Source organism: Schistocerca piceifrons, chromosome 3 (assembly GCF_021461385.2).
Source record: "Schistocerca piceifrons isolate TAMUIC-IGC-003096 chromosome 3, iqSchPice1.1, whole genome shotgun sequence".
Taxonomy (NCBI): domain Eukaryota; kingdom Metazoa; phylum Arthropoda; class Insecta; order Orthoptera; family Acrididae; genus Schistocerca; species Schistocerca piceifrons.
In genome coordinates, this window is record NC_060140.1 from 847,876,955 (window position 1) to 847,891,955 (window position 15,001).

General features: G+C 38.7%; 1 protein-coding gene across 1 annotated transcript in view; it reads left to right on the forward strand.

The window, feature by feature from the left end:
• LOC124789115 overlaps positions 1-15,001 on the forward strand; it is a 72,277-nt gene that overhangs the window by 51,471 nt on the left and 5,805 nt on the right. Inside the window, exon 4 of the mRNA XM_047256403.1 lies at positions 5,508-5,643. Within this exon, the coding sequence (XP_047112359.1) occupies positions 5,508-5,643 (136 nt within the window). The remainder of the gene's footprint in view (positions 1-5,507; positions 5,644-15,001) is intronic.

The window sequence follows — 15,001 nt, forward strand, 5'->3', positions numbered from 1 at the left end:
CCTTGTACCACTACTAGTCACTTCCTTTCCTATTTCATTCACAGGGGAAAAATAACTGCTATACACCTTCATATGAGCCCTAATTTCTCTCGTCTTATCTTTGTGGTCCTTACTCAAAATGTACATGGGTACTAGCAGAATAGATCTACAGTTGTCCTCAAAAGAAAGTTCACTAAATTCCACAATAGTGCCTCTTGAAAAGAACATTGTCTTTCCTCCAGGGATTCTCATGTGAGTTAATGAAGCATTCCTGTAATACCAGTAACAAATCTAGCACCACATCTCTGAATTGCTTTGATATCCTCCTTTAATCTGACCCGGAGGGGATACCAGACACTCAAGCAGTATACAAAAACAGGTCCCACTAATGTTCTATATGCCATCTCCTTTATAGGTATGTTGCACTTCTCCAAATTACCTAAATAAAATGAAGTTGAGCATTCACCTTTCCTACTACCAATCTGACACACTCATTCCATTTTGTATCACTTTGCAACATTATGCCTAGATATTTAAACAATGTGACTGTGTCAATCAGCACATTACTAATGCTGTACTCAAACATACTGGATTGTTTTTCCTAATCAGCCACATTAACTTACATTTTCTTACATTTAGAGCCAGCTCATCACACCACCTAGAAACTCTGTCTAAGTCACCTCATATCCTAATACAGTCACTCAAGAATAACATCTTCCTGTACCCCACAGCATCATCATGAAACAGTTGCAGATTGCTGCCCACCCTGTCCACCAGTTAATTTATGTATACAGAAAATAATAGTGTTGTTACCTATTGCATTTCCCTGGCAGACTCTGATGATTCCCTGTTCACTGATGAATACTCACCATTGAGGATAAAAAAACTGGGTTCTATTACTTAAAAATTCTTTGAGCCACTCACATATCTGATAACTTAATCCATCTGCTTGGACATTCATCAACAGCCTGCAGTGGGGCACCATGTCAATCACTTTCTGGAAATCTAGGAATATGGACTCTGTCTGCTGCCCTCCATCCATGGTTAACAGGACACCATGTGAAAAAGGGCTAGCTGAGTTTCGCACAAGCGATGCTTTCTAAATCTGTGCTGATTTGTGAACAGAAGCTTTTCTGTCTTAAGTAAATTTATTATATTTGAGCTCAGAATGTGTTCAAGAATTCTGCAGCAGACCAGTGTTAAGGACATTGGTCTGTAATTAAGAGGGTCCATTCTTTCACCTTGCTTATATACGGAAGTCATGTGCACTTTTTTCTAGTCACTTGGTATTTTCCGTAGGAAGAGAGATTCGCAATAAATGCTAAGCTAATGGAGGGGCCAAAGCCACAGAATACTCTCTGTAAAACCAAATTGGGTTTCCATCTGGACCTGGTGACTTGTTTCCAACTCTTTCAGTTGCTTCTCTATGCCAGGGATGCCTATTTCTATGTTTCCCACATGGAGTCTGTGTGACAGTCAAACAATGGTATATTTGTATGATCCTCTTGATGAATGATTTCATAAATGTGAAATTTAAAATTTCAGCTTTCCTTATGCCATCTTCTACCTGGTCGATGAGTGAGTAGATAGAAAGAGAGAAGTCTTCACCCACTTAGTGATTTTATGTATAAACAAAATTTTCTTGGGATCTCAGCATGAGCTTTTGCTAAGGTACTACAGTGGAAGTTATATGCTTCACACATTGATCTTCTTCCAGAGGCATGACTTTCTATTAACTTTTGACTGTCAACCTTTGCTCTTTCTTTCTTGAACTGTGAGTGCAACAATATCTGTTTCCTCAGCATCAATATCTGTTTCCTCAGCATTTCATGAATTTGATTATTAAACCATGGAAGGTCTTTTCCATCCTTAATCCACTTATGTGGCACATACATCTGCAGAGTGTGATTTACAATCAGTTTAAATTCTGCCCGTAATTCCTCTACCTCTGTCACATTGAAACTAAATGATGTACATTCATTGTCTAAGTGGGATGCTAACAACTGCTTTGACTTCAGTAACCATTGTCGCTATGGTGATACCATGAACAATAATCCCTGTCTCTATACTAACACTGTTGATAAGGTCAGGCCCGTTTGTAGTTACAAGGTCTAAAATACTTATGTTGCATTTGGTTTGTCTTACCAGTTGTTCAAGGCAGTTTTAGAAAAAATGTTACCAAAAGTACTTCAGAAGACTGTCTGTCTGTACCACTTGCATTGAATCCACAGATGTTTCTGTCTATACTCAACAGATTAAAGTCTCATACAACTAATACTGTATGATCTGGGTATTTCTGCACTATTAAGCATAGACATTTTTTTAAATAATTCTAAAACTGTTACAGTGGAATCAAGTGGTTGGTAAAAATATCTGATAATTGAGTTCACCGAGGCCTGCTACTCATGTCCAGTAAATTCAGACTCAATTTCAACCTCAGTAGATACAACATTTTTGTGGTAGCTAATCTGTCTTTTGGATAGACATTCTGTGCCTCATATGATGAAATTGTTCTGAATGTAGTAACTGAATGCTACTATTAATTCAGCCTGTAGATCCACAATAGCAGAAGAATATTTACTTGCTGTAGTTTCTTAAAGGTGGTCAATTACATGCTTGATAATTAAACACTTGCACATGCTGGGCACACTATAACAGAAATGTAGCAACATAACATGGAATAACAAGTAACATTTATTAAGAGTATGTCACAAAATGACATGTAGCTTCAGTACAATTTGATGCATGGCACTTGATGTCCTAAACCTAATACAATGAAATCTACATAAGTTTTGCTGTCTCTTAGCAGTCTACAGTGTTGTCACAATAACTGATAGTAACATGCAGACACATTTGATAGACCAAATAATTCATAAATAGCGACTGCCAAGTTGGAAGGTAGTCTTTAGAAAACTGCAATCAGCTGAATAATGGCTGACTTATAATTGTGTGAGTACCCACAGCATGTTGTGTTCTTGTGCCAGTCTGTGGAAAGATTTCCAGGTCCGCCAGTGTGAGACCGAAGCAATGCAGACCACAGTTGACAGCACTCCATAAAGTGCCTGTCCATGCTCCCGACAGATGTATACAATGTGCTGGAGGAGTGGCATGGAAGTGGGAAAAGGTCCACTTTTGGGAGTGCCATAAGATGCTGCCCCACAGACCTAAGAGGCACCAGGCGACTGAAAGAATAATATAGGTTATCATACATTATGTTTTTAGTGTTTGATATTTAGTGTGTTCTGAGTAAATGTAGAATTATATCTGTTTCTCTCAGAAGTACAGGACAGGATCATACTGACCTAATTGTGAACACACTGTTGGAAAATGCATTCTTATACATAATGTAGAACATTTGTACAAGTTGTACTTTCAAAATTCTCTTTCTACTTAGTATGCATTTACTATCCATTTCTGTTCATTTTAGACAAAGGAAAAATCCAGGATGGAATGTAACAACATTATGAAAAGGGTAGTTGCCACTCACCATATAGCAGAGATACTGAGTCACAGATAGGCACAACGAAGACTGTCAGAAAGTGAGCTGTTGGCCAACAAGGCAGTGTTCAATAGTGATAAGGCCATAGGCATTCCCAAAACCCAATGAATTACAAACCAACAACCTCCTTCCTAGTCACTATGACCAACTATATCCTCACCCACAATTTCTTCTCCTTTGAAGGCACTACTTACAAAGAAATCCGAGGTACAGCTGTGGGACCCGCAAGGCACCATCCTATGCCAACCTATTCAGGAGCCATCTAGAGGAATCCTTCTTAAGCACTCAGAATCCAAATGCCTCACCTGGTTCAGATTCACTGATGACATCTTCATGATCTGGATCGAGGATGAGGCCAGCCTATCCACATTCCTCCAGAATCACAACACCTTCTCCCCCATTCACTTCACCTGGTCACACATAACCCAACAAGCCACCCTCCTAGATGTTGACCTCCACCTCAAAGATGGCTAGATCAGTGCCTCTGTCCCTATCAAACCTACCAGAAACCAGAAATACGTCCACTTTGACAACTGCTACTCATTCCATACCAAGAAGTCCCTTCCATACAGCCTAGCCAACCACCGTTGTTGCATCTGTAGAGACAAAGCAGTCTCTCTTGAAATATACTGAGGGTCTCACTGAGGCCTTCACAGATCATAATTACCCTCCAAACATTGTACAGAAACAGATCTTCCATGCCTTATCTTTCCAGTCACACAACACCTTCCAAAGTCCTACCATCCTGCCTCAGAGGAGCAGTCCCCTTGTGACTTAGTACCCCCCAGGACTGGAGCAACTGAATCACATTCTTCGCCAGAGTTTTGACTACCTCTCATTGTGCCCTGAAATGAGGAATATCTCACCCACTATCCTTCCCAACCCTCCCACAGTGGCATTCTGCTGCCTGCCAAACCTACACAATATCTATGTCCATCCCTACACAGCCTCTGCTCTCCACCTCTTGCCTCATGACTCTAATCCATGTAACAGACTTAGATGCAAGACCTGTCCCATACAACCTTCCACCACCACTTACTCCAGTTCGGTCACATGCATCACCTATTTCATCAAAGGCAGAGCTACCTGTGAAACTAGTCATGTGATCTACAAGCTAAGTTGCAACCACTGTGCTGCAGTCTACATGGACATGACAACCAACAAGCTGTCTATCTGCATGAATAGCCACCAACAAACTGGGGCCAAGAAAGAGATGCACCACCCCATTGCTGAGCACACCATCCAACATGACATTCTTCACTTCAATGACTGCTTCACAGCCTATGCCATGTGGATCCTTTTCACCAACACCAGCTTTTCAGCATTGCACAAGTGGTAACTCTCCATGCAATATATCCTATGTTCTCGTAACCCTCATGGCCTCAGCCATTGTTAGTCATTGTCTTTACCATCTAGCCTCTTCCCTGTTCCAATTCTTCACTGCCCTCTATTCCACCAACACACCCTCATTCTTTCTACTTCTCTCCTTTCCCACAATCCTCCCCTGCCCCCTCCCCCTTCTGTACTCCATCTAACCTCCTGACTGCACCTAGCTGCCCTATCCTCTCTCCACCTCATCCTGGTATGCTCCTACAATTAGCATTTTACTGTCCTCCATCTCTACCCTGCTATCTCTTCCCCTCCCCCTCCCTGCCCCAGCCTTCTCCTTATGCCCACCACCTAGCTGTCTCTTCCATCATGTGCTGCTGCTCACAGTCTGGCTTCAGCTACTAGAGACTGTGGTCATGTGTGTGAGTTGTGTTTGTGTGAGTGTGTGTGTTGCTTATTTTCAACAAAAGCCTTGTTGGCCGAAAGGTCACTTTCTGACAGTGCCTATCTGTGACTCAGCATCTCTGTTCATTTTAAGTGATAATGGTAGTTATTATAAAAATTGGAAAGAATTATCTGTCATTAAAAAAAAAGAAATCTATTTATATAATAGTGCATGGACCTCAACCACAGAGATTAGATTTAGAATTCTAGACACATGCTGTCTACAGCTCACCTGACTGTTACCTTCTATTTACAGCTGTTGCTGATCTTCTCATCCTGATTCTCTGGGGTGTTCAGTACGCAGCTACACTGGCAGACAATGTAGCATTTGCACAGGTCATTGCTGGCCAATATTTATCAGATGGGCATGCAGCACTTGGATACTCCTATTGGTCAGTATGAAATCATCCATAGTAACTACTAGTATTGTAATTTACTTTAGTAAGCCCCAGCACCATCTCCTTAGCACCTGAACAATTCCTTGCAGCATAATACAACATTGTTAAAACACATAGTTATTAGTAATAAATTTATCACTGGGAAATATGGAAGGAAAGAAAAAAAATCAGTTAAAACAAACATATGCTTTTAGTGGACATGGAATTAGAAAAGACAGTGAAAGCAGCCAGCCATTAAAAATTATGAAGAGCTGATTTTAAAATTCTAATTCTTGGTTAGATTTTGTTGCTTTTACTTATTTTTAATATTCTGTTATTCTTTTTAAATTTTATTTTAACACCCAGAAGAAAAAAATTCTAAATCCAAAAGCTAAATATGTATTGTTACATATTACATATCAGAATGGCAAAAAATGCTGCATGATGAACATATTAAGTGAAGCTTCAATCCCTGAAAAAACTGACAGATGCAATATTTCTTAATGATTGTATGTTTTTGCTGCACATGGAAGACTGAGGACTGAGACACATTCTTAGAGGAACCTAGAAAACAGAAATTATGTGAATGAAAGAATAAGTGTTGTGTTGATATGTGCTATCATTCCGTCATGACTGACAATGTGCTGAAAACCTATGTTGCACAGCACTGAAAATTGAGGTTCAGATGTATGTGGAACACTCAACTTGCAGAATGGTTTGTAATTCTGCCAATATCACTGATTAACTGAAGTAAGGCTTGCAGGAAACAGGCAAATACAGAGAATTATTTGATTTACATTTTATCAACTAAGAAAGTGCACCAAAATGAAACCACTCAAAAGAGCCTTCAGCTTATGAAAGACCACATTTAGATTAAAACCTGAAGACAAGAGTGATGCAAATTGCACATTTTAATCTTTGACTTCATATTTCTGGAAATGTCTTTGTACGTGAAGTTGGCAGATGTCACACTCTTTAATTTCCTTATCAAATAATGGAGACATAATGGGCAGTGAAGTGAATGGCAGCTTACTGTGGCCCATCAAGTCAAACAACAGCAATAAGAAAAATTCTGTTTGCTTATGTTGCTCCCTTTGCTATTGGTGACATTCTTCTTGCTGCCCAAAGGAACTGGATGACTGATGCCTCCACACTGAATGGAAAGTTCTTCTGAAATTCACTGTTCCAATGCTGCGGCAGCAAAGTGGACACAAAATGAAGTGAGCAAACTCATCATCAGTTTGGGTTAGTCCAAATAACTACATATATTATGCTCGATAACCAGACCGAGTAAGGTTGTCAGTGACACAATAGCTACCAAGACTGTCAATGTGCCTATCATTACTGAGACCAAAGCTGGATGTCATCAGCAATAAGCACCAACCATAATTCAGGCAGTACATAAATTAACAGATCCCTGGCCAACAAGTGATGTGAGTGAGTAAAAGTTTGGAACACAATTAAGAGTGGATGTGACATCATCATCATGGCGGCTCGTATAGAAGTTTTAGTAATTGGCTCCGTGAAAAACATGTATACTGCCGATATAAAGTGCATCTTATGCAGTGAAAGACTTTTTAATGGTTTCAGACTATGTTCAGCAAGTCAAAAATGGATTCATTCAAAATGCATCTCGAGTTCTGCCGCGGTAAGCGCAAAATGTGACTGTGGTGTAATTGGCTGTTGTTTGCGATCGATGTGCTTATCAAAACAAGATACTGTGCGAGAAGAAAACGTTGTTTCCACATTAGAACAGGATTTATTGTACGCTAAAGAGTATATACATAATTTGGAAACAGTGATTAGTGATCTCAAACAAAAACAAAAAGTGGAAAACGAGCCTTTTCTTAGGCCTAAAATAAACAGGCGTGTGAAACAAAGTGGAAATCGTTTCGAACTAAAAACAAGGAATAAATATGAGCTGCTAGACACGTATGAAGAGACGAACAACCAGGGACATAAGAGAAATGAATACACGTCTCTAGGGCATACTCTGAAGAGTGAAGAAAACACTAAATTTTCGCAAAATGGTTCACGAAGTGAGAGTAAGGGCGATGTTTACATTTTTTCAGCTAGCCACGGAAGAGGCTTAGCAGGTAAAATGGCCACTATGCAAAATAAACGAAAAGTAAGTGGAACCACCAAGCCTGGGGCTCCTCTACGAGAAGTGCTAAAAAACTGTGAAACATCAGTAACAAAAGGTCCGAAATGTGTCATTATTGGAGGAGGTAACGACGTTTATAGAAACGAAAGTGTCAATGCAACAAGGGCTCTACGTGAAACCTTAGGGAAAATTACACATTCAGATGTATATGTTGTAAGCATTCCACAAAGACACGACTTGATGGAAGCTTCATGCGTAAATAAAGAAATTATTCGAACAAATAGAAAATTTAGAAAGATCTGTAGCAGTTTCGCCAATGTAACATTTATTGATGCAACAAGCTCTCAGAGAGATCATTTTACAAAGCATGGGTTGCACAGAAACAATTTTGGTAAAACAATTCTGTGCAAAGAAATATTAGAAAAAATTGACAAACCACAAGAACAGATACATCCACCCATAACACTGCCAGTGAAGGAAGAAAAGGAAGAGTCACCACTTTGCCCTATAAAGGAAAAATCTGTGTTATTACCAGCAGAAGAACCAGTGTTGTCACCTCCAGAAGAAGAAGTTGTGACACCACCAGCTGAAGAAGAAGCACCACCTTCAGAGATCCTGCAGCCAAGATATGGGAGAGGAGAGAGAAGAAAGAAACAGCTAAAGGACCAGGATTTTGTATACAATGAAGCCAGCAGCAGCCGACCAATTCACAAGAGGCAACCACCTGCGAGAAGTCAGGATTTTTGTTGGCCCCAGATCAGCAACAGCACACCATAACAGACATGGGGATCAACAATCTGACAAGCACACCACTCGTAGGTAATGTAAAAAATATAAACTGTGATTCAAAGTCAAACTGTATCCAGATAAACAAAAAGGGAGATAATATGCTGACATTACTTCAAGTTAATATTTGTTGTATTAGAAATAAGATGTTAGAATTGGAACATTTCTGTAAGATTAAGAATGTTGATGTAATATGTGTATGTGAGCATTGGTTAGTTGCAAATGAGGTAGATATGTTTGTACCTCAAGGATACGTCACTGCAGACATAATGTGCAGAAAGCAGAGGCGAAATGGTGGGGCTGGGATCTTTATCAGAGATAATTTCAACTTTACAAAAATAGATGTATCATCTTACTGTACAGAGTTAGATGCAGAATTTAGTTGTATAAAAATGACTGATGAAAATCTAATAATTGTAAGCCTATACAGATCTCCCAATGGCAACATTGAAACATTTTTTGAAAGATTTGAACTACTGGTTAGAAAAATACTAATGCATAAAACAAAGATTGCCATATGTGGTGATCTTAATATAGAAATGGTAAACACAAGTAATGAGCCCTCAAGAACTTTTCTTAATTTATTAAGGTCCCTTAATCTGTACTGTACCATCCAGTGTCCAACACGTAAAAATTCATGCATAGACAATATTATTGTGAATTTTCCCCGTGGCAGCTACACTGTTAGCCTTGCAAATGGGTGCTTTGCAGACCACGACCCATTGCTTCTCAATCTCTTTAGTAAGCAACCAAATTCCACTAGTGTGCACAATATGACATGGGTAAGAAGACAAAAAGAAGAATACATTATGTCATTTATTCGTATACTAGAGGATGCAAGTTGGGACTTTGTCTATAAGTGTTCATCTGAGAAGTCTGATGTTGAAACTACCTTTGAAAACTTCCTTAAAAATTATACAGAATTATGGTATTCATGCTCACCACTAATTAAAACCAACTCTTCTGGAACATATAAAAATAAAAAGCTGGAATGGTACACAGACGAACTGGTCCAGATAAGAAAAAACATGCTCGTACTATACACAGCATATAAAAATGCATGTAAACAAAGATCAGAGCAGGAGGGCACCTTTTATGCAGCATACCAAAAATGTAAAAAATTCTACAAACTTAAGCTGATACAGACAAAAAAGGCTGCTTATGAAGGGTACATAGAAGGTGCAACAAACAAGTGCAAGGCAGCATGGCAGATTGTAGCACAAGAAAATCCCACACGTCACACACATGAAACTCAGCTCACTCCAAGGGAACTAAATGACTACTTCATTAGCTCAATTAAAGAAATTGAAAGTAAGATAGAAAAAACAGATACATCTGCAAGCGATTTACTTAATGCCCTTCCGCCAGTAGATCATGTCTTTAACTGGTATAGTATCACACCTGCTCAGATTAAAAGAACAGTCACAAAATTTTCAAATTCTAAAAGTATGGACTGCTACTGGCTCTCCAATTACATAGTAAAAAAAACTGTAGACTCGATCGCTAAACCATTGGCATTCATATTTAATAAATGTTTACAGTCAGGAGTGTTTCCCGACTCCCTCACAATTTCCAAAGTTATTCCAGTGTTTAAAAAGGGTGACAAACATCTTCCTAAAAGTTATCGCCCAATCTCAATTGTGCCAATATTTTCTAAAGTATTTGAGTCACTTATGTACACTCAATTAAGTAGCTATTTTGAGACACACAACCTTTTGAGCAATAGTCAGTTCGGATTCCGACAGGGCAGAAATACCACTGCGGCCATCCTGGAAATTGTTGACCAGACATTAACAGCCTTTGAAGACCGGAATATGGTGTCACTTGTCTTGTGTGATCTGAGCAAAGCTTTTGACTGCATTCCCTTTGGCACCCTGGTTGCAAAACTAGAATTTTATGGTGTATGTAACCCAGCATTAGCAGTAATAGAGTCATATCTTCATAATAGAAGACAGTTTGTCTCAGTTAAAAATAATTACTCCCCTGTAGCAGCAGTTAGTACTGGTGTACCACAGGGCTCGGTTCTGGGACCCTTCTTCTTCATCATAGCCATCAATGACCTACCTCATCACATAAATAGTACTACCATATGCTATGCAGATGACACAACCCTCCTCACCTCACATCAGAACATCTCAGCTTTGGACAATAACACACAGGAATCACTCAAATCAGCCATCCACTGGTTCACATCCAATAAATTACTGTGTAACTCAGAGAAAACACAACAGCTTCTCTTAGGGTTACCCAAAACCATAGAAAACAAAACTGTAAAACTATTAGGAATGCATATTGATTCCAAACTTAATTGGGAAGAACACGTAAATCAGGTTTGCAAAAAGCTTTCAAGAGTCTCCTATCTCCTTTGGAAACTTAGGGACATGATTAGCATGAACTTTCTGAGAACAATGTACTGTGGACTCTTCCAGTCACATATTACATATGGCCTTCTCATATGGGGGCACAGCTCTCACAGTAACAAAATTTTGTTGATGCAGAAAAGAATGCTGCGCATAATGTGTAAAGTCGGTCCCACGGAGCACTGTCGTCCTCTCTTTATAAGGCTAAGACTGTTGACCATTGTAAACTTGTATATTTATATCTGTGTGTTACACATTAAAAACAATGGTATGGAAGGTGTTGTCAGGGAAGAAATTCATAACTACAACACTAGAAGGAAGGCAGATTATGATATACCAAGACACAGACTAACAAAAAGTAGTAACTCACACAAAGTGAATACCTTAAAAATATTCAACAAACTACCGCAATCTGCTCGGGACATGCCCACAAAAATTCTTAAACAAAATTTGTACAATTGGTTATCTGACAATCCATTTTATTCTATGCAAGAATATTATGATCTGAGTAGCACAGAGATAAACCTGTAATTGCATAATTAACTTAATTAACTACTATATATACTGTTACAAAATATTTCATATCTAATACCTTTGTATTTCAACTGTGTTAGGTAACTACTTTATTTGCCAGTGTTATGATGTGTTACGTAACTACTGTGTTTGCTACTACAATGTAACTCATTTTTGGTACCTTTGTATGTATCTGAAACAAGAATATGTATTAAGCATTGTAGTCACCTGCTTAAGGTTTATGTTATTTGTAAGTTACTCATATGCTAATTATATCTATGCCTTATAAATAGTGTCTGGAATATTAATATTATTTTATGTACTGACGAAGCCTATTTCATCTTGCATGATCAATGGCTAATAAAGAATCTTGAATCTTGAATCTTGAATCATCATCATCATCATCATCATCATCATCATCAGTATTCTGCCCTATGGCATGTAGCATATAGTTCCCCATGGACTCCTGTCATTTGCTACCCTCTTCATTTTCTGATAATTGTTTCTTATCCTCATACAAGCCACCATCTGGTATCTTTTGCATCCTCTTCTTCTTTTGCCATTCACTATTCCCTCCATTGCATACATTAGTAATCAATCTCTTCTCATCCAGTGCCCTGATTACTTTTAAAATTTCTCTCTCTTCCCCCACTCTTCTCAGCTCCTCCTTATTTCTTACTTTGTCTATTCTTTCATCCTCTTCCAAACCCACACCTCAGATGTTTATATTCTTCTTTCTTCCTCTTTCCCCAGTGTACATCTCTCAGCTCCATTTAATACCATGTTCCATATAAAGCACTTAGCCAGTCTCTTCCTCAGGTCTCTGTCCATGGACTCACAGAAAAGCCTCCTCTTCTTATTAAGTGCCTTCTTGGCAATTGCTATCTGTTTTGTCACCTTGTAATTACATCTCATGTTATCCGTAATTGGTTGGTTGATTTGGAGAAGGGGACCAAACAGCAAGGTCATCAGTCCCATCCATAATTATGCTTCCCAGATTTTGAAAGCAATAAATTGTTCTATTATCTTCCTATTCTAACTTTATAGCTGTTCTCACTTTTCTTGCACTTATCACCATATACCATATGTTTTGTCTTTTTCTTATTAATTCTCATTCCAAATTCCTCACAAGTCTTATTTAATTCTTTTAACATTCCAGTCAGTTTCTTCACTCTCTGCCAATAACACCATATAATCTGCAAGTCAAATACATTCTGTCCTCCTACCACCAACCTGCACTCCTCTTTTGCATTTCAAACATTTCTGAATAATATGCTCTAAATATATGTTAAACAGTATTGGGAAGACACAGCAGCCTTGCCTCACTCCCCTTCCAGTTGTGCTTTCCTCCATCATCTTGTTCACAATCTGTCTTCATATTTTCTGCTGTAGATATAATCAAATAGGGGTAATGGAGGAGTAGGTTTAATAATGAATAGGAAAATAGGAATGCGGGTAAGCTACTACAAACAGCATAGTGAATGCATTATTGTGTCCAAGATAGATACGAAGCCAATGTCTACCACAGTAGTACAAGTTTATATGCCAACTAGCTCTGCAGATGATGAAGAAATTGAAGAAATGTATGATGAAATAAAAGAAATTATTCAGATTGTGAAGGGAGACGAAAATTTAATAGTCATGGGTGACTGGAATTCGGCAGTAGGAAAAGGGAGAGAAGGAAAGGTAGTGGGTGAATATGAATTGAGGGTAAGAAATGAAAGAGGAAGCCGCCTGGTAGAATTTTGCACAGAGCACAACTTAATCATAGCTAACACTTGGTTCAAGAATCATGAAAGAAGGTTGTATACATGGAAGAACCCTGGAGATACTAAAAGGTATCAGATAGATTATATAATGGTAAGACAGAGATTTAGGAACCAGGTTTTAAATTGTAAGACATTTCCAGGGGCAGATGTGGACTCTGACCACAATCTATTGGTTATGACCTGTAGATTAAAGCTGAAGAAACTGCAAAAAGGTGGGAATTTAAGGAGATGGGACCCGGATAAACTGACTAAACCAGAGGTTGTACAGAGTTTCAGGGAGAGCATAAGGGAACAATTGACAGGAATGGGGGAAAGAAATACAGTAGAAGAAGAATGGGTAGCTTTGAGGAATGAAGTAGTGGAGGCAGCAGAGGATCAAGTAGGTAAAAAGACGAGGGCCAGTAGAAATCCTTGGGTGACAGAAGAAATACTGAATTTAATTGATGAAAGGAGAAAATATAAAAATGCAGTAAATGAAGCAGGCAAAAAGGAATACAAACGTCTCAAAAATGAGATTGACAGAAGTGCAAAATGGCTAAGCAGGCATGGCTAGAGGACAAATGTAAGGATGTAGAGGCTTATCTCACTAGGGGTAAGATAGATACAGCCAACAGGAAAATTAAAGAGACCTCCAGAGAAAGAGAACTACTTGTATGAATATCAAAAGCTCAGATGGAAACCCAGTTCTAAGCAAAGAAGGGAAAGCAGAAAGGTGGAAGGAGTATATAGAGGGTCTATACAAGGGCGATGTACTTGAGGACAATATTATGGAAATGGAAGAGGATCTTGATGAAGATGAAATGGGAAATATAATACTGCATGAAGAGTTTGACAGAGCACTGAAAGACCTGAGTCGAAACAAGGCCCTGGGAGTAGACAACATTCCATTAGAACTACTGACAGCCTTGGGAAAGCCAGTCCTGACAAATCTCTACGTTCTGATGAGCAAGATGTATGAAACAGGTGAAATACTCTCAGACTTCAAGAAGAATATAATAATTCCAATCCCAAAGAAAGCAGGTGTTGACAGACATGAAAATTACTGAACTATCAGTTTAATAAGTCACGGCCGCAAAATACTAACACAGATTCTTTACAGATGAATGGAAAAACTAGTAGAAGCCAACCTCGAGGAAGATCAGTTTGGATTCCGTATAAATGTTGGAACACGTGAGGCAATACTGTCCCTACGACTCATCTTAGAAGCTAGATTAAGGAAAGGCAAACCTACGTTTCGAGCATTTGTAGACTTAGAAAAAGCTTTTGACAATGTTGGCTGGAATACGCTCTTTCAAATTCTGAAGGTGGCAGGGGTAAAATACAGGGAGAGAAAGCCTATTTACAATTTGTACAGAAACCAGATGGCAGTTATAAGAGTCGGTTGGGAAGGGAGTGAGACAGGGTTGTAGTCTCTCCCCGATGTTATTCAATCTGTATATTGAGCAAGCAGTGAAGGAAACAAAAGAAAAATTCAGAGTAGGTATTAAAATCCATAGAGAAGAAATAAAAACTTTGAGGTTCGCCGATGACATTGTAATTCTGTCAAAGACAGCAAAGGACTTGGAAGAGCAGTTGAATGGAATGGATAGTGTCTTGAAAGCAGGGTATAATATGAACATCAACAAAAGCAAAACGAGGATAATGGAATGTAGTCGCATTAAGTTGGGTGATGCTGAGGGAATTAGATTAGGAAATGAGACACTTAAAGTAGTAAAGGAATTTTGCTATTTGGGGAGCAAAATAACTGATGATGGTCGAAGTAGAGAGGATATAAAATGTAGACTGGCAATGGCAAGGAAAGCGTTTCTGAAGAAGAGAAATTTGTTGACGTTGAGTATAGA